General features: G+C 43.6%; 1 protein-coding gene across 1 annotated transcript in view; it reads right to left on the bottom strand.

Moving 5' to 3' along the window:
* Window positions 1-27,660, bottom strand: part of SZT2 (SZT2 subunit of KICSTOR complex) — a gene marked incomplete in the record, with an annotated part of 250,239 nt that overhangs the window by 111,383 nt on the left and 111,196 nt on the right. The window contains 9 exon segments of the mRNA XM_073593915.1: window positions 3,461-3,674; window positions 5,262-5,480; window positions 12,549-12,734; window positions 18,591-18,654; window positions 21,838-21,954; window positions 23,496-23,634; window positions 25,548-25,817; window positions 25,895-25,976; window positions 27,572-27,660. The exon segment at window positions 27,572-27,660 is cut by the window's right edge and continues 4 nt beyond it. Coding sequence (XP_073450016.1) covers window positions 3,461-3,674; window positions 5,262-5,480; window positions 12,549-12,734; window positions 18,591-18,654; window positions 21,838-21,954; window positions 23,496-23,634; window positions 25,548-25,817; window positions 25,895-25,976; window positions 27,572-27,660 — 1,380 coding nt within the window.

The following is a 27,660-nucleotide window of genomic DNA, read 5'->3' as shown; positions in this document are numbered from 1 at the left end:
GCCTTAAAATTTCACTGATTAAATCTCCGGGGCCTAAATTGTGGCGTCTGTCCGGATTCTGGGCTAAAGACGATAGAGTCCAGGAAACGATGGTGGAAAATATCTATAACTATTGGAATGAAAATGGGGAGTCTGCTCATGCTAATGTGTTATGGGACGCATTTAAATCTAAGATGAGAGGGGACTATATTGCCCGTATATCTTTCCTGCAGAAAGAGGCTTCCAAGACTCGGGAGACTTTAGAGGAGAGGGCCGCTAGATGTGAGGCAGAGTATATTCAATCCCCTAACGATAACAACTATTATTCATGGCAGAACACCCTACGTGAGCTCTCCCTACATAATGTTGAGCAGACTAAAAAAATCTATGCTATTCACAAAGCAAAAAATATTTGAATACGGAAATAAAAATGGGCGTCTGTTGGCTTGGCTAACAAAAAATCAGACAGCTTTCACCCACATAGCTAGCATCCGGAATGCCAATGGACAGCTGCTTTCCTGTCCAGAGGACATAAATGCTGAATCAATGAAGTTTTTCAGGGAAGTGTATACCTCTAGAGCTCAGTTCACGCCGTTAGAATTACAGGAATATCTGGATGCAATCCCATTCCTTTCCCTATCAGAGGAACATAGGAATTTATTAGAGGGGGATTTTTCCCTGGAAGAGGTCCAGACTGCAATTGGCAGTTTGCAGAGCGGAAAAACTCCGGGTGCAGACGGCCTCCCCACAGAATTTTATTCACAAAATGCTGAAGTACTCGCCCCCAAGATGAAAGCCCTCTTCTCTGGCCTGGTGGAGACAGGCGCTCTCCCAGAGTCTATGGAAGAAGCTATTATAGTTCTAATACCCAAACCTGGCAAGGACTCACAGGAATGTGCATCCTTCAGACCAATATCTCTACTTAACGTTGATGCAAAAATCCTAGCAAAGATTTTAGCTAATCGATTGTCGTCGGTAATCTCCACCCTAGTTCATGTCGACCAAACAGGGTTTATGCCGGGCAAAGGTACCGACATAAATCTTAGGCGCCTTTTCTTAAATCTGTCCTTCGAGCATGTCACAGCGGGATCTCGGGTGATTGCCTCCCTAGACGCCGAAAAGGCGTTTGACTCTGTAGAAGGGGTGGTATCTTTGGGGGGCGTTACAACACTTTGGGTTTGGCCCCAAATTTATACGCTGGCTGCAGCTACTCTACAGAGCCCCCAAAGCAAGGGTACGTACTAATGACCGAGTGTCAGACTCATTTTCCTTACACAGGGGCACCCGCCAAGGATGTCCCCTAGTTTATTTGCCCTGGCCTTGGAACCCTTAGCGATTTTAATTCGTGAGTCACAGGAGATTAGTGGAATTCGGGTTGGCAACCTAGAGGAGAAAATATCCCTTTATGCGGATGATGCGCTACTTTATCTAAAGGACTCTGGATCGTCGTTGTCTGCCGCCCTGGTGTTATTTGATAAATTTGGTGCATTATCAGGCATCCGCATCAATTGGAATAAATCGGTCCTTTTTTCCCTGGATGGGCAACCCCAAGGCCCACACAATCATACACCACTACAGTGGGTTGAAGAATTTAAATATCTTGGGGTCAGGGTCTCTAGGGATGTCGGCCAATATTATACTCTGAACCTACTCCCATTACTTAGACTCCTACGGGAAAAATGCCAATCTTGGTCCGGACTTCCATTGAATTTATTAGGCCGTATAAATATTCTTAAAATGGTCATTCTACCCAAGTTCAATTATTTTTTCCGGAATAGTCCAATTTGGATACCGCAAGTCTTTTTCCAAGAAATTGACAAATGCATTACTTCCTTTATATGGAATGGTTCTATACCAAGATTGGCAAAGAATACACTGCGTGCACCGACACAACTGGGGGGACTGGCCCTCCCAGATTTCAGGGTTTATTATTGGGCAGCTATGTTGGTTACTGTATACTGGTGGTTTGCGGCGAGTAAATCTAACGCTGTGGTTTGTGTGGAGGCAGCCTGGTTAGGCTCACTACAGGAACTGCAAAACTTGGCGTATAGAGGAGTGGAAGCTTATAAGGATCTCCCTGCCCCAACTAGGGCGACGATAAAGGTCTGGATCGCGGCTAGACGTAGGTTTCTTATAGCGGGTCAATGGTCACCGGTACAGCCTCTCTGGGGAAACCCTAATTTGCCTCATTTTAGATCAATACCAGATCCTCAGGTTTGGGCGAGATTCGGTGTTAAGACTTTAAGGGATATTATGCCTATGGGCACACTGATATCATTTCGCAACTAGCTAGGAAATATGAGTTGCCTGGGTGGATGTTCTTTCGCTATGTTCAGCTGAGACATGCGGCCAGGGCTCAATTCCAAACGCAGCCCATTCTGAAATTTGACCCTGTAGAAAATTTATTGTCCTGCGAAGACCTGAAAAAGCCACTTTCGGCTCTATATGGTATTTTACTACCAATTGATAGCGCTAAAACGGATAGACTCTGGGAACAATGGAAGGCTGATATTCCATCACTAGAGAGGGAGGATTGGGAGGATAGTCTTGAGCAGAGCCCCAAGCTAGTTATAGCTGCAGGAGATAAACTTACAGACCAAATTCCTCCATAGGGTTTACTTCACCCCGGTACGTATGTCTAGAATATATCCTGGTAGAAACCCACAATGTCCCAGATGTTTGACACATCCGGGCACATACATGCACATGTTTTGGAGCTGCCCTATGCTGTCAAGCTTCTGGGCGGAAATTTTTGACCAATTAAACGTCCGCCTTGAGTTGAATGTCCCTATGACGCCTGAATTAGCCTTACTGGGTGTACACGATGATGATCAGCGATCACACCACAGCAAATTGCTAATTTCATATTTGCTCTTCTATGCCAAGAAAGAAATATTGTGTAAATGGACCTCTTCTGTCCCCCCAGATGTAGCTACATGGGAAAACAAAGTAAATGCTGCTCTCCCGATGTATAAGTTGACATACATCAACCGTGGATGCCCATGGAAATTTGACAAAGTCTGGTCATCATGGGCGTCGATTTAGACGGTGGGACAGGGTCAGTAAAGTGGTGGATCTGCTGAGTGGCCCCTGCTTTCTTCTGGTGTTTTCGGTTCTGCTGCCCCCCCCCCCGGGGCCGTGTTCTTTACTGGTCCCTCCCATTCTATGCCCTCTTTCCTGTATTCTCCTCCCTCTATTACTCAGGTAATATAAACCCTGAACAAGGAAATATGAATATATTGAAATTGATAATGGTTCATGGTTTTATTCTTCTTCTCTTCTTAACAATGGTTTGCGATGTATGCTATGTGTGATATACTGATAATACTGTGTCATTTGTACTTTTTGTAACAACGGAATGTGAACATAAAATGTTGTAAAGATTATTTTCTACAATAAAGCACTCCTGGTTATAAAAAAAAAAAAGAAGAAGCTGGCAGAGATTGTGTGATTGCTATAAAGAGAGAGAGAATGGATCTACCTGCACTGCTCATATTTCCAGACTGTACAGACTCGGGCAGACTGACTTCTGATGAGGTTTTAGGTGGGGCGTGGCCTCTGTCACTCAGAGAAGCGTCGGTAGCAGATTTTCCTCCTTGTTCCATCACAGACATCCCCGACATGACTGAGGAGACCTCACTATCCGATACCTCCAGGGCAGTCTGCGCCCATTCCCCAGGATCCTCTGCCCCCGGCTGTAATTAAAGAAAATACATTTTAAAAAAACATGACAGTACCTTAAAGGGGTTGTAAACCCTTGTTTTTTTTCACCTTAATGCATCCTATGAAAAAAACAAAAAAAACAAACATGTCATACTTACCTCCACTGTGCAGTTAGTTTTGTACAGAGTGGCCCCCTAATCATCCTCTTCTTGGGACCCTCAGCGGCGCTGGTGGCTCCTCCCCGCATAGAGTGTCCACGTTGGAGAAGCGCTCTCTTTGGTGGACACCCGTGCGGGCGCGCTCCTGAGTCCCGCATTTGTGTCCATTCACACAGAATGCAGGACTTGGCCCTGCCCCCCGCGTCATTGGATTTGATTGACAGCAGCGGGAGCCAATGGATGCGCTGCTATCAATCTATCCAATCAGGACCCGAGACACCAGCTAGAGCTGGTGTGCTCGTTCCCAGCCGGAGAAAGATCGGGGTTAGGTGAGTAAAACGGGGGGCTGTAGCACCACAGGTTTTTCACCTTAATGCACTAAGATGAAAAACCATGAGGGTTTACAACCCCTTTAAGGTGAAAAAACTTCTGACACTGACCAGCCCCCCCTCCTACCTCCCCGTTTTACTCACTTGAGCCGGTTCCCTCAGCGGAGACGCACTCTACCTCTCTGCCCGTAGTCTCGGCTCGTGATTGGATAGATTGATAGCAGCGCAGTCATTGGCTCCTGCTGCTGTCAATCAAATCCAATGGCGCAGGAGGGGGGGGCGGGCCGAGTCCAGCATTCTGCGTTGAATGCCGATAACCAACTTCTGTTAAAGGGACATCGGTCCCAACAGTGCTGCTAATCATTCCTGCCCATCAGTGCCGCCTATCAGTGCCGCCTCATCACTGCCCATCGGTGTAGCCTCATCAGTGTCCATCAGTGAAGGAGAAAAATTACCCGTTTGCAAAATCTTATAACAAACTATGAAAAATGTATTTATTTTTTTCCCCAGTAGTGATTAAATACCAAAGAAAGCTCTATTTGTGTGAAAAAAAAATGTAAAAAAATTTCATATGAGTACAGTGTTGCATGACCGCACAATTGTCATTCAAAGTGCGACAGTGCTGAAAGCTGAAAACTGGCCTGGGCAGGAAGAGGATGAAAGTGCCCGGTAGACAAGTGGTTATGTTTTAGTCAAACTAGGGAAGGGTTAAAAACCTGTCACTGGCCTTCTGTGGTTCATTGGGGAGATTTATATTCACTTCCTGTGTTATAGACACAACAGGAAGTAGGAAAAAAATCTCTCAGCAGTGACTGAAATCCTCGTTCTTGTGACAACTCAAAATTTTGGATTTTCTCATGTCTCTCAGTCCTGGAGATAATCAAGGAAAACAGAGAGAGATGGCGAATACCCCCCATGTGTCAAAAAATGTAATGAGAATCTCTGAGGCTAGATGGTGCTGGGTTTCTTCTGGCCAGGGAATGAGGCGGGGCTCTAGTTGCTGCAGCTTCTAATGCACATTGTGAGAAGCTCACAGTGTGCAGTGAAATCAGAGTAAGAAATTTCAGTCCAGGAGAGGAGCCGGTGTAACTGTACAAGACTGAAGGTGAGGGCTAAAGTTGTCTATGATCACCTTGTCTTCAGGACGACCACTGCCTGGAAGCTCTTCATCAACACTCTCCGTAGCTGTGCTGATATCAGGTTCCTGCCAGGCTGCATGTCCTTGCACCCCCAAATGTTGTGCACTAGTGTGCTCTGCGCGTTGGGCGTGATGTCGGCTTAAAGAGACATAATAATAGTCGTCTTCTTCCTCGTTCAGCTGGTAGCCGGACAGGGACAGTCTGCGGAATTCCTGAAAAAGATAAAGCGAAGAAAGGCATCACACACAGGAGGTGGTACTGTAGGTCACCCTACCTTCGAGAATGTTAGTACATAATGAACAATGAGCATTCAGAGTATAGAGAATGTCTACTTGTGTATCCATTTCCCTGATTCTAGAGGTGAGGTCTACAACCAGCCTCGCTATCGCTTATACAGGACGACGCCTTGGTCCCTTTTTTTCTTCTTCTGCTCGGACTTTTCATTTACAAAGCTGATATAAGACAAGTTAACATATGCTGTATTGTAAATCTTAAGCCCTTATAATTTAATTTGAAGAAGATGTATTGGGAGATTGACAAATGGGGTCACCACAGGTGCTTGATTACAGCTGAGGTTATTGGTGAATATTGTTCTGGGACTCTGAGGCATGTTTACAGATTTGGCCCATAAATCCAAACAGAACAAATAAGAAAATGGCACAGGAGAATAGAAACTTTGGAAGAAAATTGGCCAGATTGGGCCACAGATGCGTCACCTTCTTTCTGTCCATCCAGTCCTGAGAGTTACACAGCTCAACACATTAAGTGGAGGACACCACTTATAGTTTAGAAATACAGTGGTGTTCTCTCTGCTGATTGCACAGTGAAGGAGAAGCAGGAGACTGGTGGGGTCAATGGAAAGTGAAGAAAAAGCAGGAGACCGGTGGGGTCAATAAACAGGAGAAGAGAAGCAGGAGACCAGTGGGGTCAACGAACAGTGAAGGAGAAGCAGGAGATCAGAGGGGTTAATGGACAGTGAAGGAGAAACCAGGGGACTGGCGGTGTCTATGGACAGTGAAAGAGAATCAGGATACGGTGAGGTCACTGGACAGTGAAGAGGAAGCAGGAGACCGGTGGGGTCAACAAACAGAATAGCTGTATGCACTCCTAGGCGATGGGTCCTTGACACCCTGAGCTCACAGGAAGCGGGTAATGCTGGGCACCATTCAACCCAAAAGAGTACCAGTGCTGAGCTAGGAGTCTCTAGCAAACTAGAAAAACAGGGATTCACTTGCATTGCAATACATGTTTAAGCTGGCCAACTGCATCAGAATGATCCGTCTCTGGCCAGTCCCTACTCTGCAAAAAACACTATTTTTGTGCAAGGTTTGCTAGAAAAAGTGTATAGCAGTGTGAAGAGAGTTCAGAATATATTATATATAATATATATATATATATATATATATATATATATATATATATATATATATATATATATATATATATATATATATATATATATATATATATATATATTTCGCTATTGGGATTCGAGCACAGGTATATATTATTTCTATTGCATGGTCCAGGTCAGTGACCAGACCTGTACTTGTGTCTCTCTTACAACTTTTGACTGTTTGTCTCTTATAGACAATATATCTACTGCAAAATTAGCATTTTGCAGAGTAGAGTAGGGACTGGCCAGAGAGATTACTTTGACACAGTTGGCCAGCTTAAAAATGTATTGCAATGTATGTGAACTAAAAATCCCTGTTTTTGCGCAAAGTTTGTTAGAAAGGGTGTATAGCGGTGTGCAGAGGGTTCATCCAGAATTTTTACCTTTATCTAATAAGCCTCCTTATGTCATAGCTTTGTGTGGGTGATAGGTACTCTTTATGGGAGACATCAGGAGTCTCCCCTGCCCTTCAATGCAGCTAATCAAGCACAGCTGGCCAACTGCATCAGAGTGATCCCTCTCTGGCCAGTCCCTACTCTGCTCTGCAAAAATCCCAGTTGCTAGAAATGGTGTATAGCAATGTGTAGAGGGTTCAATTCAGACTTTTTTAGCATTAACATGAGGTCACACCCCTTCAGCACCTGATAAATTATCTATATGTATAAGCTATTGAGATTTGAGCACAGGCATATCTTATTTCTATTGCATAGTCCAGGTCAGTGACCAGACCTGTACTTCTCCTACAACTTGTGTCCATTTGCCCCAAATAGGCACTCTATCCATGGCAACATTTTCATTCTGCAGAGCAGAGAAGGGACTGGCCAGAGAGGGATTACTGACACAGTTGGCCAGCTTAAACAAGCATTGCAATGCACTAATTGCACTAAACGGTCTCTTTTTTGTGCAAAGTTTGCTAGAAAGGGTGAACAGCGGTGTGCAGAGGGTTCATCCAGCATTTTTACCTTTAGCTAAAAAGCCTTATGTCATAGCTTTGGGCCGGTGACAGGTACTCTTTATGGAGACATCAAGAGTCTCCCCAGAGGAATGGAAGAGCCTGGGAACCGCTGCAGGCAGCGAGTTGGGAAATGTATTGTGCTGGCCCTTCTCAATAAAGCAAGCGATCGAGTGGCTATAGAGCCGCCCATATCACTTGTACTGTACTGCCGATTGTCGACTGTAAGAAATTACACCAAGCTCATGGCTGCAGCTGCTTGTTGTAACCACTTCATTGCAGGACAGCAAGTGGTTAAAGTGCAATCAACACTTTATGTTCAGGCAGCGGCCTAAGTCGAGAAAGCTGAACTCCACTCAAACATTTTACTCCAGTTCTGGATACACCTGAGAATTGCAAATTGTTCTGTCAACTTTGTACTACAGTCCGAAAACCCGTGGGGGAGATTTCACTTCACTTCCTGTCCCTTTGACAGCAGGCAACTCTCACTGCCTTGGCACCAATAGCACTCTGTCCTATAAAAGTGTTGGCGTTGGCCTACGATACGTAAATGAAAACTGCAAAAGAAAAAAAAAAAAAAAAAAGAAAAAAGAAAAAAGCAATGATTTTTTTTTTTTTCTTTGGCTATGACCGATCTCTGACCTCAAACCTACTTCTTAAACCAACTTTCACTTGTAAATCTTGTTATTTTTTTTTTACTAGAGAGCTCATGACTGTGCGGGATTTTATTTATAGACAGACGGAGGGAAATGGACCGTATGCTGGAGACGTAAAGTGGGAAAATAAAGATATAACAAAAACACTCAACTTGAAACAATGACATTCTCCTGCCAAACACGGTCCCAAGATTACACATTTCATTTAAAAACAAATCCCGGATTTTACAGCCCTAAAGAACTCCCCCGAGATCATTAAAGGCTGAGATCGGAGGGCCTAACTCAACCGCCGGAACGTCACTTGACATTAGCCGCGAACGAGCCATAAAAGGATAATTGTTTCTAAAAATAAATCGCCAACTCTTGTAGACGGCCGCGCACAGAACTGCAAGTTAAGTCGTTCCAAAAAAACAAAAACAAAAAAAAAAAATGTCTCGCGGGCACGGCTCAGAACCGCGGCCAGCGCTGTCAGCGGAGCAGAATATGCAAACACTCTAGATGATTTGTATAGAATTTTCATTGGACTTAGAGCTGAACTTCAGAAACGATAACTTATATTAACTACTTGCCTACCGTTTATAAACGGCGTCTGGTACACAGGGACTTTAACTAGTTCCCAGCCAGGCCAATTCTGACATTTCTCTACTACATGTAAAAAACACACTGTATACGATGTGTGTCCAAAGTCCGGCCCGCCGGCCAATCGCGGCCCGCGGTCTGGTTTTTGGGCGGCCCGCCTGGTAATTTTGACATATATATCTTTTGTGGCCCCCAACGAATCCCCGAGCGCCGGGGGCCACAAAAGATAGATCTGCTGGCTGCCTTGGAGGGGGCGGGACGAGCGCCGTACAGAATACAGGAGAATTTCCTGTTTACACGGCGTCCTGTGCAAAAGGAAGTCCCGTCTCCTGCGCTGCCATTGGACAACTGTTTTGTCCATCATAGGAGGCGGGACTTTCAATTAAAGAGGCTGCCGATAAAAACAGGAGTTTCTCCTGTATATCGGTTGGCGCTCGTCCCGCCCCCTCCCTGTCTCCTCCAAGGCTGCAGATGGACATGAATCAGGCTGCACTGACGTCAATACGGTGGGGGCTGCATTCACGTCAATGTGGTGGGGGCTGCATTCATATCAATACGGTGGGGGCTGCATTCACGTCAATGTGGTGGGGGCTGCATTCACGTCAATGTGGTGGGGGCTGCATTCACGTCAATGTGGTGGGGGCTGCATTCACGTCAATGTGGTGGGGGCTGCATTCACGTCAATGTGGTGGGGGCTGCATTCACGTCAATGTGGTGGGGGCTGCATTCATATCAATACGGTGGGGGCTGCATTCATATCAATACGGTGGGGGCTGCATTCATATCAATACGGTGGGGGCTGCATTCATATCAATACGGTGGGGGCTGCATTCATGTCAATGTGGTGGGGGCTGCATTCATATCAATACGGTGGGGGCTGCATTCATATCAATACGGTGGGGGCTGCATTCATGTCAATGTGGTGGGGGCTGCATTCATGGCAATACGGTGGGGGCTGCATTCATGGCAATACGGTGGGGGCTGCATTCATGGCAATACGGTGGGGGCTGCATTCATGGCAATACGGTGGGGGCTGCATTCATGGCAATACGGTGGGGGGGCTGCAGATAGGCACTGATTAGGCTGCATTGATGGGCACTGACCCTTATTTTGCTTTACAGTTCTTTATTTAAAATTTAGGATTTTTTTCCTGAAACTTCCTTTTTAAAGTGAAGGTGCGTGTTCTAAGACGATTAAATACGGTATATCCAAATAACACGCCCGAGGTCATCTCTTCACCACACACAGCACAAAGGCAAGAGAATTCTTGTTGGGCTGTGTATTAGCGCTCGGACGGACACACTTAGACCAAATCTTAATGGTTTAAGAATGTCAGGCAAAATGGTCGGCCCTCAAGCATGTTCTATTCATCAAATCTGGCCCTCTTTGAAAAAAGTTTGGACACCCCTGCCCTAGAGAATAAAATGGTGGTCATTGAAATTTGTTATGGCACACGGTATTTGTGCAGCGATTTTTAAAAGGCAAAAAAACACAATATAGGAAAATTTGTGATTGGAGACTGCCTGTAGGCTATAAAACTGAAACCCGAGGCACATCCCAATTGTAGAGAGAAAAAGCAAAAAGGGATTTTATGGGCAAGGCATATAATTGGATACAGAACTATAAGCCGTATATACAAAAGCACTAAAATGTATTAGTGGACAAAAATAAAGTTTACATATGTTAAAACCAAAAAACGATGGTCATAATTACAACAATATAGAGCTGAATTCTGAATCAAAAAGCTGGTCTCATGGTAGGAGGCCGATCAATTATAACTGAATATTTATATAATTGATCGGCCTCCTACCATGAGACCAGCTTTTTGATTCAGAATTCAGCTGTATATTGTTGTAATTATGACCATCATTTTTTGGTTTTAACATTTGCTGTATGTAAACTTTATTTTTGTCCAATAATAAATTTTAGTGCTTTTGTATATACGCCTTATACTTCTGTATCTGACTATATCCCTTGCCCATAAAATCCCTTGGGCACCCCCTTTTTGCTTTTCAAAAAACACAATATATAACCAAATTTTTTTCGTAAAGTATAAAAGATGATGTTACGCCGAGTAAATAGATACCCAACATGTCACACTTTAAAATTGGGCATGCTTGTGGCATGGCACCAAACTACGGTACTTAAAGTGGACCTTCAGTCATTTTTTTAACTTTCCATCTATTAAATCTTCTGCCCTTGTTGTTGTTGTTTGAACTTTGGATAGTAAAACATTTTTTTTCTCACAGAAAACACCTTATACAGCCCACTTCCTGTTTCTTGTCTGGTCATTAGCCTAGGCTTATGACATCATGCACAGCTCTCTCTCACTCACTCTGGTGAGAGTTTGCCAGGAAGGGAGGGGGGATGAGTCATAAGAGGTCCAATGAGAGCTGCAGAGCTGGAGGTGTGCTTCTGTGTAAATCCAGGAAGTGAACAGGCAGCAGCTTCAGCTGCCCACAGTTAAAATGGATGCAGCCAGACTCAGTGGAGGGAGATTTCTGCAGCATATTTGGCAAGTACAGAATCACGGTATATATAAAATAATATGCAAAGTAGTTGGAGGGAAGCTTCAGAATGGCCAATATGTTTTTATTACAAATTTATGTAAGCAGACTGCAGTTGCTATTTAAAAATCTCCATAAGCGACGCTTTAATTTTCTTTATAGGTTATCAGTTAAGAGTTACAGAGGAGGTCTAACGCTAGAATTATTGCTTTCACGTTAACTCACATATGTGGTGCAAATACTGTTTACTGTGCAAATACTGTTTACATATGTCGGCGTGACCTATGTATGTGTTTGCTTCTGCGTGCGAGCACAATGGGATGGGGGCGCTGAAAAAAACATTTTTTCCTATTTTTTTTTTTTTTTAACTTTTACACTGTCCCTTTAATTTTTTGTGATCATTTTATTCCCATAACAAGAAATGTAAACATCCCTTGTGATAGAAGGGGTGACAGGTCCTCTTTATGGAGGTCTGTAAGACCCCAGATATCTCCTCTACCCTGCCAGAGCTGGAAGGGACGTCATGACATTGCTTCCGGCCTCCCAGGGTCATAGAGATGGGCAGGGACCATCCAGTCCTCGGCCAGCTCTATGGTAATCGAGCGCTGCCACCGCCGCTGGATCAGATCTCCAGCTTCCCGAGCAAATAAGAGAGCCCTGAGAGGCGCCCATGAGCGGCGGGAGAGGGGGTAATGTCCCTTCCTGCTGCCTGTAAAAACCATCCGGCGGCTAATAAGTGACATGTTTGGTATCTATTTACTTGGCGTAACATCATCTTTCACATTATAGAAAAAAATTGGTCTAACTTTACTGTTTTTTTTTAATTCATTAAAGTTTTTGTTTTTCTTTTTAAATACCGTATGACATAAAAATTGTAATGCCTGCTCTATTTTATCCTCTAGGGCCTCTGCTAAACAATTTTATATATATATATATATATATATATATATATATATATATATATATATATATATATATATATATATATATATATATATATATATATATATATATATATATATATATATATAAATGTTTGGGGGTTCTGAGTACTTTTATAGAAAAAAAAAAATGATGATTTTTACAAGAAGGAGAGGAATGCCAGAATTGGGCTGGGCTGGAAGCAGTTATGTTAGGAGTTGCCTCCAATATCTCACACACTTCTGGGGTACAGAGTCCGCACCACGTACCTCTTTAAACTTCTGCAGAGAGTTTTCTGGTCCGAACACAAACTGGAGCTGAACTAATTCCCGGTTACAGTGCGGCCGTCCTTCCGACTCGCACACGTGGGACAGAACTTTTCGCAAGATGGAACGGCCGATTACACGGGCGTGACGCAAGGCCGACACCAACTCATCCTCGAGCAGCCAGCGGATCTGAAACACAGCGAAATGACAAGCGTGTGCACAGGAGAGAGAGGAGAGAGAGCAAAACTTCATACAGACAAGACAATAATAATAATATTCATAATAGTACAAAAGAGGCCAACTCATACATTCCATGTGCACATTCCTAGCAGATACCGTTTTTTTTGTATGTTTGCTACATCTGTGATGTCATTGCCCCACCTCTCTAAATTGGCCAATCGGAATGCTTTGAAATAGTTCAGAAAATGCTAAACTTTCTTTGGATGGTGTCCGTGCCGAGCAGTCGGCCTCTTGTGCTCACAGCACAGCAGCTCAGGACAGGACCCAGAAGCTAGTGGAGATCACTGTAGTAGTGGTGTAGTAGCGGTGTCTACTACAGCAGTGATCATCAACCCTGTCCTCAGGACCCACTAACAGGCCAGGTTTTATGTATTACCTTGGGGGGAGATGCAGACTAGAATACGGCAATCACTGAGCAGCAATTGATATCACCTGTGATGTATTTCAATTATCTTGCAAACCTGGCCTGTTAGTGGATCCTGAGGACAGGTTTAATGACTACTGCACTAGTGATTTCCACCTTATAGAGCAGGGGTCTTTAAACTACACCCCTCCAGTTGTTCGAGGACTACAATTCCCATCATGCCTAGTCAGGCCTATGAATGTCAGTTTTACAATGCCTCATGGGATGTGTAGTTCCGCAACAGCTGGAGGGCCGTAGTTTGAAGATCCCTGTCCTAGAGGGATTCCACAGGTATGGTAAATACATAGATACATTGGTCCAAGCTGGAACAATGTAACTATGTATAAAATATCCATACCTGGAATTCTTCTTCTTTAGTTCTGGTTCACATCGGTGCGACTTGTCATGCGATTTGACAGTTTAAAGTCGCAGACTATTTGTGCCTATGGAACGGTTCAAATCGGTGCAACTCCGACTTGCACCCATTTTGAAAAAGTTTCCTGCGTTATTTTTGGCAATTTCATGTGCGGCTTGCATAGATATCTGCGCATGAAGCCGCACACATGAAACCGCACTGACCGGCGCCTTCGAAATCACGATGAAGTGGCGCGATTTCAAAACCACATTCAGTGTGAACCGGAGCAAAGGCTATAAAATCCTGGGGGATTAATACTACTTTACATGCAGATCATAAAGTTCAGTAAAAATTACACTTAAGGGGGTAAAAATGTGAGAAGTTGTGCCAAAAAAAAAATAAGTCGCCGGTATTGCCCATAGAATCCCTGCAGCTAATCTTTCCCTATTACAGACTTACCATGCCTTGTTCTGCACTGTGTCTCTGTGTGGAGGCAGCCATCTTGGTAGAGGAACAGGGCTTTGACCCCATGACCAGTGATCTGATGACTGGTGGGGTAATGATTAAAGAATAAGTAGGCGAGGCAGAGAAAGCAATCCCTGAGGAAGTCATGTGACCGGTGACGCAACATGTCGGGTGGAGCCTTGTGACATCACTTCCGGAGTCCATCGCCAATGGAAGTGTGGCGAGGAGGCGAGTGTGTCACTACTCCTATCTATATTGCGGATGTTTCTTGTAAGCGATATTGAATAAATTGTTATTTTTAATAGGAATTTTTGCACTATGTATATCTTCTGTTCTCTCTGAGTGACAGTTGTACAAGAGGCATGTTATTGGAGTGAGTCTCTACAGACCTATTTGGAATCTTCAGTGGGGATCTGATGCTTCTCTGACCCTATGATCATATCTGGAGTGGCGTTTGAAGATAGAGGCACAGGATTGGAGGGTGTCTGCATAGACGTACCAGCTGGGTTCCCATCAGCTATCCATTGAGCTTTATCTGACCTTTTGGTCATATCTGAAGGTGAGCGGCCAATCTACACACTTACTGGTGGTGGCTCTTTCTGTCTGATCTGCTCCGCCATTGGAGTCGTTTTCTCCTCTATCAAGTTATGGACTAGTCATCCACTTATATATTTTTTTTTTTGGACAACTTTCTTCACTTGGATTTGATATATATATATATATATATATATATATATATATATATATATATATATATATTTTTTTTTTTTTTTTTTTACTTGGACTTTACTCATTCATTGCTTGGTTTCGCGTTTTTTTTTCACTTTATTCAATTTTACCCATTTGTCCTTATTTCTATTTTTTTGCAATTAATGATTGTTTATTATTGAATAAGCGCACCATTATTTCTTTTCAAATAGAGAAAGCACAGAGCCACAGAATGGATGAAGCAGAAGCAGGGAGATCCTTGCACTGCAGGTCCTCAGCTAAAGCTTCCCCTCCAGCAAGAAGAACAGAGAGCAGCACAGTAGTGACAAATCTCACTCCAAATCTGGTGAGAATAGAGGTCAGAGGCAGCAGTGCCTTAGATGATCTCACAATGCAGCAATGAGGCTCACGGCACAAAGTGCATTGCAATTTTTCAGGAGGAATTTAAGAGAAAAGGTAGATTTTTTTCAGAGTAATGCTTAGTCATAGTAAACACTTAGGCCTCATGCACACGGGATGTTTTTACAGCTGCTGTTTTTGGCTTCAGGAGTTTGTTCTGCAGCCAGAAAACTCCCCCGCATGTTATCTAATGTGTGCATGCACACATAGGCTGGTATCATATTTTGGCAGGGGCATTTTCTGGCTGGAGAAAAAACACAGAACTACTGGGTTTAGTTTTTCAGCTGTAAAAAAAAGCTGTTAAAAGCTAACTTTAGCAGTATCAGAAGGAGACGCAGCAAACAAAATTATATCAAAAATTTGTATTGCAAAGATTAATCGGTTCACGCATATATACTGCGGTGCAGTGGCTCTCCTGGGTGAAACCCCGTACGGGTAGAGGGATCCCTTTAAGAGCCGCCAGAGGGCACGCACCAGCTGTACAGCGGGGGACCCGATGCAACGTGGCCGGCGGACGCGATCGCCGCCGTCCACGAGCAATCGCGTGCACAAGAGCCAGCGTGGGGATTTTCGTGTGTAAACACAAATCCCTTTTCTGTCAGGGGAGAGGAGACATGTTGTTTGTTCCTACTAAGTAGGAACAACGATATGTCTCCTCCCCTAGTCAGTTCTATCCCCATACATTTAGAACACACCTAGGGAACACATGTTTAACCCCTTGACCCCCCCCCCTAGTGTTAACCCCTTCCCTGCCAGTGACATTTACACAGTAATCAGTGCATTTGTATTGCACTGATCTCTTTATAAATGTCAATGGTCCCAAAAATGTGTCAAAAGTGTCCGATCTGTCCATCGCAATACCGCTAAAAATCGCAGATCACCGCCATTGATCGTAAAAAAAAATTAAAAATGCCATAAATCTTTCCTATAGTTTGTAGACGTTATAACTTTTGCGCAAACCAATCAATATACGCTTATTGAATACATATCCGCCTAAACATATGAAGAAATTAGGGTTTTTTTTGTTTTTTATTTCGGGATATGTATTATAGCAAAAAGTAAAAAACTTTTTTTTTTTCCCCAAAATTGACGCTCTTTTTTGTTTATAGCGCAAAAAATAGAAACCGCAGAGGTGATCAAATAACACCAAAAGAAAGCAAAGAAAATTTTGATTGGGTATTGCGTCGCATGACTGCGAAATTGTCAGTTAAACGACGCAGTGCCAAATTGTAAAAAAAGTGCTCTGGTCAGGAAAGGGGTAAAATCTTCTGGGGCTTAAGTGGTTAAATATACCATATATAAAACCCATTAAGAGCTCCTGTATAAATATAGGCAGTTGGCCAAACTGTGTTGGCTTGTATTGTTCTGTCAAGAGATCGACGTGTTTCGCAATCTGCTTCCTCGGGACCGTTATATCTCGACAAACAACAGTAGGCCTATCCAAAAGAAACACAACTTAATTAATTAAATCTAGACATGGGCACAAAAAGGCATCCACTAGTCTACTTCCTTTTTCCATCTTTGCTGCTATCCCTGAAATGATTGGACGGCCTGGTGGGTTAGGAGTATTTTTGTGCGTTTTGGGCAATGCGTAAAACCATGGAACTATAGCATAGGGAACCTTAAGAGCTTCAAGGATATCCTTACCAATGAGACCATTTATGGTATCATATCGAATACAAAGCTGCATCTACATCACGCATGGTGCACCACTACCTTACTAAGGTTTGAGGGCATGTAAGTGGCCATCTCCCTCGTTCCTCATTTATTGAGGCTATGTTATATATGCTGTGCTGTTTACCTTGCATGTCTAGATTTAATTATGTTGTGTTTCTTTTGGATAGGTCTACTGTTGTTTGTCAAGATATAACGGTCCTGAGAAAGCAGATTGGCAAAACTTTGTATTCGATATGATACCATATATAAAGGGTCTCATTGATAAGGATATCCTTGAAGCTCTTAAGGTTCCTTATGCTAGAGTTCCATCGTTTTACGCATTGCCCAAAACCCACAAAAATATTCATAACCCACCAGGCTGTCCAATCATTTCAGGGATAGGAGCAAAGACGGAAAAAGGAAGCAGACTAGTGGACTTTTTTTGCGCCCATGTCTAGATTTAATTGTGTTGTGTTTTTTTTGGATAGGCCTACTGTTGTTTGTCAAGATATAACGGTCCTGAGGAAGCAGATTGTGAAACGCGCCGACCTCGAGAGAATAATACAAGCCAACACAGTTTGGCCAACTACCTAAATTTATATAGGAGCTCTGCTCTGAATGGGTTTTATATATGTTGTTTTTAATCTTTGTGTCACGGGACGCCCCACACTCCGCTTGAGTGCTTCCGTCATATACCGCTTCCTAAGTTCTGGAACACGGGTCCAATGGATCTTGCCATAGGAACCCCAAGAACTAGACAACACCAGTCTTGGAGTACATCAGAACTACCTTTATTTTGAGATCTCACAGACCTTTATACAGCAGGGATGACTCAAAGCTAACCTAATTAACATGACCTAATTTACTACAAAATGTACCCAGACCAGATGACAGTCTTGTGGGCACCGAGCTTCACACATTAATACAATTAACAATACAAACAACAATCTCCCCCCTCCTCAGCCTAGACCATTCGTCTATTAGCCAGGGCTGGTGGCTAATGTGATCAGCTCTCTCAATTAACATAAACACATGTTGATAACACCAGCATCTCCTCACAGGATGTGTCCCAGCAGAATGAATCAGTCTTATCAGCAGGGGGCTGCTGGAGGAATCCCCCCTCCCTCTTCAGGGACACAAATATACAGTAAGGAGTCCCCATACAATATATACATGACTGAGTCCGATTAATACAGTTCAGACTGGATTTCTCATTCACCTCAAATGCTAGGGCCCATAATCGGTGGGCAACAGGCTTGCACACAGTCCTCTCCAACAGCCTCCGCTCTGGCCATGCCCGTGACACTTTGTAATAACAAATTTTTTTATATCATTTAGGTTGCTGCATCTACTTCTGATACCGCTAAAGTCCGTACAATTGCTCCTTATCCTCTAAACTCTTTTTTTGGATGAGGTATCTATATATAGCCTTCCATTTATTCCCTAGCCGTTAAAAGCTAAAAAAAACTTGGCTATTAGGTGTTTATCAGGGTTTTTAAGCCATAAGCTTTTGTGGAAGTATAGGTATAGTTTTGCTAAAAAAAAACGTTGAAAACGCTACTGCAAAAACTCATTCTACAGCTTTCTACAGCTAACGCCACTGGCGTTTTTATAACCTCCAGTGTGCATTTAGGCCTTATAGATGTTCATTATAGCATAGCAAATCTTCACATTTTAAGTTCAGATGAACTTTAAAGTGTAAATATGAGTAACCACTTCAAGAGATTTGATGGGAAAGCGGGCAATTACCAAACTTTTATAAAGTGGGCCCCAAAGACAAAGAACACAGTTATGCTATATGAAGACGGGCTGCACTCACCTCACTCATCGTGACCTCTATAGCTTGCCTGTGTTCTGCGGGGAGCCGGGATAGTGCCGAATATCTGAAAAGGATGGAAGGACACTTGGCTAAACTGGACATTTGTGTCAGCGGCCTAATCCCCAGAGCTGCTGTCATCACCTATTCAGCAGATGTCATAGTCCTCATTCCTCATCTCCTGCAACTGGCCCACCCAGACCTTTAGATCAAAGGATAGACAACCTAGATTTTGACATCCCCAACAATGCGTTTAGGTTTACTGCACTAGGAGTTCCATCTACAATGAGATACTTGCAGATAGCACTACAGAAGGAGAACAATTTTCCTTTTTCACGCTGTTGATCAAATGATTACAGCACCAGGACAGCATCACTTTTAACAATCAATTTCAGCAAGTGAACTCGAACACCCGATCTCCGTATCACTTGAACATAAGCAGACAAGGAACTGCTATCTGCTGATAATATTGAAATGTAAATAGCTGATCTGACAGCGCCTGTATGTGTCACTGGGAGGGATACTGTCATACCAAATACCTGGACTGTGGCCCTCTTTTCAAGTCATCCCCTTGGAACAATCACTTCAGATGAGTGGAGTTCTTTAGACTTTAGTAGCACTTTAAGGGCTAGTTTACACTTTGCTTCAAAACAAGGCTTCGGACAGGCTTTGTTAAAGCTCTCAGAACGCTAGTCCAAGCTCCTGTCACTAAATAAAATGGTTAGCTTACAGTTCCTGTTTACACCTTGCTTTTGCTTGGTGCTTCGATGAGGATTTGGTGGAGCTTTGATGGGGCTTCAAGCGAGCTTAGCCATAGACTTCTATGGAGGCTTTGAAGATGCTTTGAAGCACCACTGAAGCTACACGGGGTATCATTTTTGAAGCGAAGCCAAAGCAAAAGCAAGGTGTAAACAGGACTGTAAGCTAACCATTTTATTTAGTGACAGGAGCTTTGACTGGTGTTGAGAGCTTTAACAAAGCCTGTCCCGAAGCCTTTTTGAAGCTGAAGTGTAAATGAGCCCTAAAGTGGTTCTAAAGGCTCATGTTTTTTTTTTTTAACTTGAATGCATGAAGGTAAAAACCTTCTGTGTGCAGCAGCGCCCCCAGCTCCCCCCCCCCACAATACTTACCTGAACCCCCTCTGGAACCAAGAAGTGCACAAGAGCCTCAGCTCTCTTGGTTCTTTCCCTCTTCATTGGCTGAGACAGCAGCGGTAACCATTGGCTCCTGCTACTGTCAATCACAGCCAGCGAGCCAATGAGTGGAGAGCGCACACCAAAGATAGCGAAGGTATCAAACAGATAAGAAACAGCTTTATGTAGAAAGAAAGTGTAGCGCTAATTTGGGGTATACTGTACAAAAATTAATGTTACTAATGGAGCAATGCAGTACCACGCATGTAAAAGAACTCAGTGATATCAGAAATACTGTACGGCAAGATAATATGGTTAAATCGCCGGTACAGTCACTTCAAATATTGATACTACATATGTAAAAGTCACCCTAGATGATGTCTTATTAGACGAAACGCGTCGGTACGGGCTCTGCTGATGCCACTGCGTCACCTTTTACCAAACATTGCAAAGCGTTTTTTAGCCTCATAACATGTGAGCGTTCCTTTTTTTATATACACAAATAAATGCTTTTATCCATAATGGAATTACACTATGTGGTATATTCCTCCTTCTTCTTCCAACTATATATCTGGGGAGGAAAATTCTCTGACATATCCTCTGGCCATCATTCCTTTGGTGGGCATCCATTTGAAAAGTGTTGTGAAGGATCATAGAAGTCTCTCCCTTCCATTGCATATCGTTTTTGCCGACGGATCCCCCTGGGTGTATCACACCACAAGCCTTGGTGACTCATTAGGCGTACGCCTATTTGGGTTCAACTTTTTTGGTAAGTCTTGTATATAATCGGTGGTGGAATATCTACTGACAAATTGTCTGCACCAAGTTTTTCCAAGTCGCCATGTCGTCACATACGGACTTTGATGTTTTTCCATGAATGCACAATTTTTTGCTTTACTTATTTTGTTTCACTATATAGTTATCAATTTCAACCAACTGACAGTTTATTCTGACCTGTTATTGTATGGGGTTTTCTTGATCTCATAACATATATCGTATCAATATTTGAAGCCACTGTACCGGCGATTTAACCATATTATCTTGCCGTACAGTATTTCTGATATATGTGTGTGGTACTGCATTGCACCATTAGTAACATTAATTGTTGTTCGGTATACTACGAATCAGCGCTACACTTTCTTTCTACATAGTTTCTTTTCACTTTTGCAAACCAATCTTTTGCTGTGTCAGCTGCTTACACATTACTTAAAGAGACAGCGCGGTTTATTTGTCCACATAAGAAACGGCTTTAGCTTGACTCCATCCAGCCCAGGCACCACCGATGCGTTTCACCCCGACCACGGGTACTTCGTCATGGAGGCTGGGGTGAAACATGTCGGTGGCCCGGATAGAGCCGGGCTAAAGCCCTTTCTTATCAGTCTGATACCTGGGCTTTCTTTGGTGTGTGGCAGTTCGGATCCTTGCTTCCCTTGTGAGTGTGTACAGAGCCGGGACGACGGGCTCTCCACTAAGCCGGTGTTCTGCCGAGAAAGTTCCGCCTCGGCGGATAAGGACCCCCCTCTACTGCGCAGGCGCTGCGCCTGCGCAGTAGGACCTGGCGGAAATAGCCGAAGGAGAATAGCTGAAAATCAGCTGTACACGGCGCCTAAGAGGGCCGCTCGCCTCTTTTTGATTCCCCCTATAGGTCCACTTGGATGGTGGAGAAGGAACCTGGACCTAGGGCGCAGGCACCGTTTACAGCTGATTGAACAGTTTGAGCTTTGGCTATCTCCGGCGGCTGACAGTAGTTCGTACTGAGCAGGCGCTGCGCCTGCGCAGTACAGGGGGGGGAACTTATCCGCCGAGGGAACTTTCTCGGCAAGACACCGGCAACCTTTTCAGTGAGACTTATTGGAATATGTGAGGGAGACCTAAAGCGGCACCCAAAGTTTTTATGGTGTTATCATCACAAGATGTACTGTATAGTTCCATTGATCCAAGCTGGACCACTGTAACTATGTATAAAAATTTCCAAATCCTGGAATTCATCCTGAATGAGTTGAAAGAAGCAACCTAAAAAGAAGATCCTATGATGACACTCTATGAAGAAGACATGATGAGATTTTCTGATGTGTTCTACAGAAAAAGGAAATGAAGCGTAGCAGCCAATGGTTCACCTCTGCTCCACATTGGATGGGAATCTTTCTAAGGCGGGTGGGATCTCTTCATCAGAGCGATATGAGGATGGCTGAGCGGGGGAGCGGGGAAAGGAAACGCTGCTCTCAGAGGTATACCTGGGAGGGATAGAGGAGAGGATATGGGGAGGGATCAAAACACAACACAAATGACTGAAATTGGCAAAGCGCATGGGATATATAGGCAATACCGCAGCGATTCTCTGACACCAGTGCAAGCGTCAGACTACCAAAGCAAATTAAATACAGCAAACATGCATGGAAAATGGATGGAAAGTGAAATGTGATGACAATTGCACATTTTAATGCATTTATATTGGAGTTTCTATCCATCTCTACAGAGGAATACAACAAGGCTAAATGCCATTTTAGACAAAGTACACACTGACACCCCCCCCCCCCCCGACCCATCTTCCTACTTACCTCAAAAACACAGCCAAAAGGCAGGCGAGTCTCATGTGACGACCCCATAGAAGTCTGCGGAGGTGCTGCCAATGCAGAGAGGACTCCACTGAGGGCTGCTAAAATTTAATCTGCTTATATTTTGCCTTCCTTGGTGTCTCTCTCCCCCCTAATCAACTTATCAATGACACTTTAAAAAGAAAAAAAAAACGTTCGGTTTTCATGACATACGTTATATACTAGAGGTGCACCGAATGGAAAGTTTGGTGTCGAAACCGAAAGTGATATAGTTTAAAAAAAAAAAAAAGAAAATATATATATATATATATATATATATACACACACACACACACACATATATATATATATATATATATATTTACACACATATATATATATTTATTTATTTTAATATATAAAATTGTATTATGTTTGGACTTTTTGACGAATATAAAAAATTTAAATATGAATTTATTGTCGGCCATTATCGAAACCCTTAGCAAGAAAAATGCATCCCTTTATATTGTATATCAGTGTTTCTCAACTTCAGTCCTCAAGGCGCCCCCAACAGGTCATGTTTTCAAGAGGCGGGACTTCCTATTACAGGGGCCACCAAGTAAACAGGAGATTCTCACTGTATGTAATCTGACGGCGCTCATCCCGCCCCCCTCCCTGTCCCCTCCGAGGCAGCTAAAATTGAAATATCGGCGTATAACGCGCACACGCTTTTTGCACCCGATCTTCAGGGTGAAAAAGTGCGTGTTATAGGCCAATAAATACAGTAGTTCCTGCACTACTTTTTGCAAGTTGAGGTGTGAATTGCATAGAATTTTGTGCATGAAGTCGCACTGACAAGCGGCTTTGAAATCACGTGACTTTCCTTGAAGATTCAAAGTTGAATTCAGTGTGACCAAAGCCCTAAAAGTTTATATCAATCCAAAATTAACTTCTTCCGTTTTGCTCTAAAGAACACGTTTCCCTCAAGTTATGAAGAAGATAAGAGTGGGAGGTGATCTCTACTTTTATCCTAGAGTGACAACTCTGCTCCTCCACGGATACAGTGCAGGGACTGAGCGTTGTCACAATAAGACAAGGAGGTGTGTTACTAGCAGGAGAAGCCTGAAAAGAGAAAGTTAAAGCAGCCGTCACATCTAAAGACTGGTGAGCTGCAGTATATACATCTATGTAACACAGTAATAGTTCAGAGTATAAGTCAGGACATGTAGTGCAGCTCATACCGAGTATGCTGCGAGTCCTCATTCACCCCCTCTATCTCCAGTGGTAAAGTCAGCACAAATATGTCCAGCATGACGCTCAGATCTCCCAGAGAGATGCTTTGTAATGTCTCCCTGTTCTCAAGACATCCGACAACTTCACCTGGAAAACAACAGGAAAAAAACCATCACCGGGTGACACCGCTTACACTGGAACCTGCAGGAAAGATTTATTTTAGACTACCTCCAAATCTCACCATCGTTGTCAGTCAATACCAAGCATGCATCTTGTCAGCATATGACCTGTTTAGCTCTATAGGCTGCTCTTAGGATTTCTTAGTCTGAATACAGTAAGTGGATACAAAGCGTAACATTAAAGGCTGGGTCACACTGCAGACGGATGCGGCTGACAGCAGGGGGTCTGGGTGCGCCCCGTTCTCCGTGTCAGGGCCGAAATTTCGCCCGAATTTGGACCTGAAACAGAGCCAGAGACGCACAGGGCTCCTGTGCAATTGGCTTCATTGAGAGTCACAATCTCCTGTCATGCGAACTGGATGCGGGGAAATCCTCATCCAATTTGCACTAGCGTGAACCCGACCTGTTTTGTGGTTAATAAAAACCACAAAAAACAGTAAAATAAGTCTTTATATGCAGTAAAGCATGCTGGTTATACTCACTGTGGAACCTAAGGGGTTAATCCTCTGCATTGTGTGAAAAAAGCTGTTTGATCCTGTCTTCTTTGATCCTCCCCTTCTTCCGCTCTCTCCCCAAACCATCTGCTGATAGCACAGAGCTTTTGGAGTCACCCTGCATATGCTCAGTTTGGTGTATAATGCTAGAGAGTGGTTTTGTTTTTTTCTTGGGAGGATGCATGTGATCAGCACAGAGCCAATCAGCACTGTCCAGACAGAGGGTCATGCAGCCTCATAGGACAGTCAGAGGAGAATGAGAACTCCTCCTACAAGCTTTAACCAGACACTGATAGAAGTCACGAGACTGCTTTCACTGCCCGATGAGAAAATCTCCTGGGTTTAGTAACACTTTAAAGGGGTTGTAAACCCTCAGGGTTTTTCACCTAAATGCATTCAGGTTAAAAAAAACCTCCTGTGATACAGCTGCCCCCCAGAGCCCCCTTTTTACTTACCTGAACGCGGTCTTTCCAGCAACGGGGACGAGCACACCAGCTCATCGGTGTCTTGGGTCCTGATTGGATAGACTGATAGCAGTGCAGCCATTGGCTCCCGCTGCGGTCAATCAAATCCAATGACGCAGGAGCTGGGGGGCGGGGCCGAGTTCTGCTGTCTGTGTCACAAAATTTGATGTTAACAGCAGGCTTGCCGGTGCTTTTAAAATTCAACATCTAAACAGTCAGTTTTTAAATACTATATTTCACTATATAAGCTCCGTTTACTGTTAAAAATAAGTGAGAAGTACAAGACTCCGCTGGGTATAACAAGATGTCCGCTTTTCTCACTGTATCCTTACTGTGGACGAGTGCGGGGCGAAGCAAGATGGCGGCGACAGAACTTCACTTCCGTTACAAAATCTGGCGGGTCGCCAAATCTGACGAAACACCGGATCATTTCGGGTGAATACCTGCAGGCACTAAAGATAGCGAGATCAAACAAAGGCTCTGTATGAACCAATATGGGTCATACCCTGAAGGTGAGCGGCCCATTCAATCGGGGGGGGGGGGGGATGGTGAAGGTCTCACAGATTAGGTATTACTAGCACATATTGGAGCAGTAGTGCATTTTTGGGTGGACTTTATACCTGCTCCAAATATAGGACTTTTATTTTTGATGAACTTTAAAAACCTTTTTTGTTTATTTGTTTTCACTATGTTTATATTTAACTGATACACTGGCAGGTATATGGTTAGACAATTACCATATACAATATTTAGTTTATTGGTCAATTTTTTGCATAGAAGATATAGAACAACCATTCATTTGACTATATCATGGTTCTATCGTCATTCCTTGTGCTGCCCAAACGTCAGAAATGATGCGGGAATCTAACACACTGGGCGAAGTGCAATGTGGCTTATCCAGTTCCATGTTCTTAGAGACTCACCAAGGCAGGTGGGCAGTGTCAGTACCGGCATAGAGCCGTGCTGGTGCTTGTGCGTCACCGAGCAGATGAGATGCACAAACAGAGGCGGCATTTCATGCTCTGGCAGGTCTTGCCCATTCAAAGAGTCTCCTCCTAACACGCTGAAAGAATCATCATCCTGGTTCACGGTCTCCGACCCCGACAGCGATTCCGCATTATCCGAGTGCTCCCGATACTCCACCTCCAGGTCCGGGTCACTCTCTGTAACAATGCCACCGGCTGATGTATTGCCTGGGATGACAAAGACAATTAGGAAAGATATTCCACGTGTAACCGGAAAGCTGGAGCCATCGATGCCAATGCCTCACCTTCCTCTGTGGCCTGTTCTGCTTCGGAGACCTCCAGGTCATCGCTCGGTTTTCGGTCTTCTGTGTCATGAGCAGCATTCTCCTGGGAGGACGAGAAGGTGAATATACAAGGCATTTAGTGGCCGCAGCCGCCGATCAGTGTGTTCTGACAGGAGCAGGTTCTACTGGAATACAATGTCCTGGTGGGGGAAAGGGGTGGGGAAAAGGGGGGGTGGGAAAAAGGGGGGTAGGGGAAGGGGGGGGGGTAGGGAAAAGGGGGGGGGGGGGGGGGAGTCCTCCAACCACTATGTTTGTGTGGATGGGGGAATCTGTTAGTTTCTTTTTCTATGCTCAGCCCGCTAGCTGAACGAAATAATAAAAATAACTAATTCTGTATGGCTCTTCCTGTTCCAACATGACTGCCCACCAGTGCAAAAAGCAAAGTCCATAAAGACATGGATGAGCGAGTTTGAGGTGGAGGAACTTGAGTGGTCTGCACAGAGTCCTGACCTCAACCCGATAGAACATCTTTGGGAAGAATTAGAGCATCAGTGCCTGACCTCACAAATGCGCTTCTGGAAGAATGGTCAAACATTCCCATAGACACACTCCTAAACCTTGTGGACGGCCTTCCCAGAAGAGTTGAAGCTGTTATAGCTGCAAAGGGCGGGGCCAACTCAATATTGAACCCTATGGATTAAGACTGGGATGCCATTAAAGTTCATGGGAAAAACAAAAAACAAAACAGGTGTCCCAAAACTTTTGGTAATATAGTGTATGTCCTCACACTGGTCTGTTGAGCTTCTGTTGTGGTGTTAAAAATCTTGCTTGCTGCATTCTTGGTCAATTAAAAAAAAAAAATGCACTAAGAACGCACCTCTCTATTGAACCCTACGGACTAAGACTGGCAGGGGTCCCAATACTTTTTGACAATATAGTAAATGTTACACCCCCCCCACCCCCCCCCCCATGAAATGGCAGAATAACAATGCCCCAACATGATCTGTGAAAACCCACCAACACGTTTCAATTCCTGATACGAATCTTCATCAGGGGGATATGTGGTTACACAAGTCCATTAATCGCTAGAGTGATTGTAAATCCAAGAATGGGAACCCCCCCCCCCCCCCACACACACATACAAGAAGAGTGGACCAAAATCCCTCCTGAGATGTGTGCAAACCTGATAACCAACCACAAGAAACGTCTGACCTCTGTGCTTGCCAACAAAGTCATATTTTGCTTGGGGATCAAATACTTATTTTACTCACTGAACTGCAACTCAATTTATAACATTTGTATCGTGTTTTTTTTTTGGGGGGGGGGGGGGGGATTTTTGGTTGATATTCTGTCTCTATCATTTAAAATACACCTATGATAGAAATTATAGAACCTCCATTTCTTTGTAAGTGAGCAAACAAAATCTGCAGGGGATCAATTCATTATTTTCCCCACTTTATATATTACATATTATTTTGTTACTGTTATATATTATGTTACATATAATTTTGTTAATGTATGAACCTGGATCTGCTCCATAGCTAAAACAGAATGACACTTCTACATCTGATGAGGGGTTTGTAAGTTATCAGTAACCTCTATGGTAATCTAAGGATTCTATTTTTTTTTTCATAAACAATTAAAAGAAAGTTTAAAAATTAGCATTATATTAAAATACTACCCATTAAGGACACTCACCTCTCTCCTCTGGGAGGACGGACAGTAGAAGAAATAATGAGGGTTTGAAGGCACCGTTTTAAAGTGGAGACTCCCGATTGCCAGAAATT

This window comes from Aquarana catesbeiana, linkage group LG07, assembly GCF_042186555.1.
Source record: "Aquarana catesbeiana isolate 2022-GZ linkage group LG07, ASM4218655v1, whole genome shotgun sequence".
Taxonomy (NCBI): domain Eukaryota; kingdom Metazoa; phylum Chordata; class Amphibia; order Anura; family Ranidae; genus Aquarana; species Aquarana catesbeiana.
This window is presented reverse-complemented; position numbering and strand designations above follow the sequence as displayed.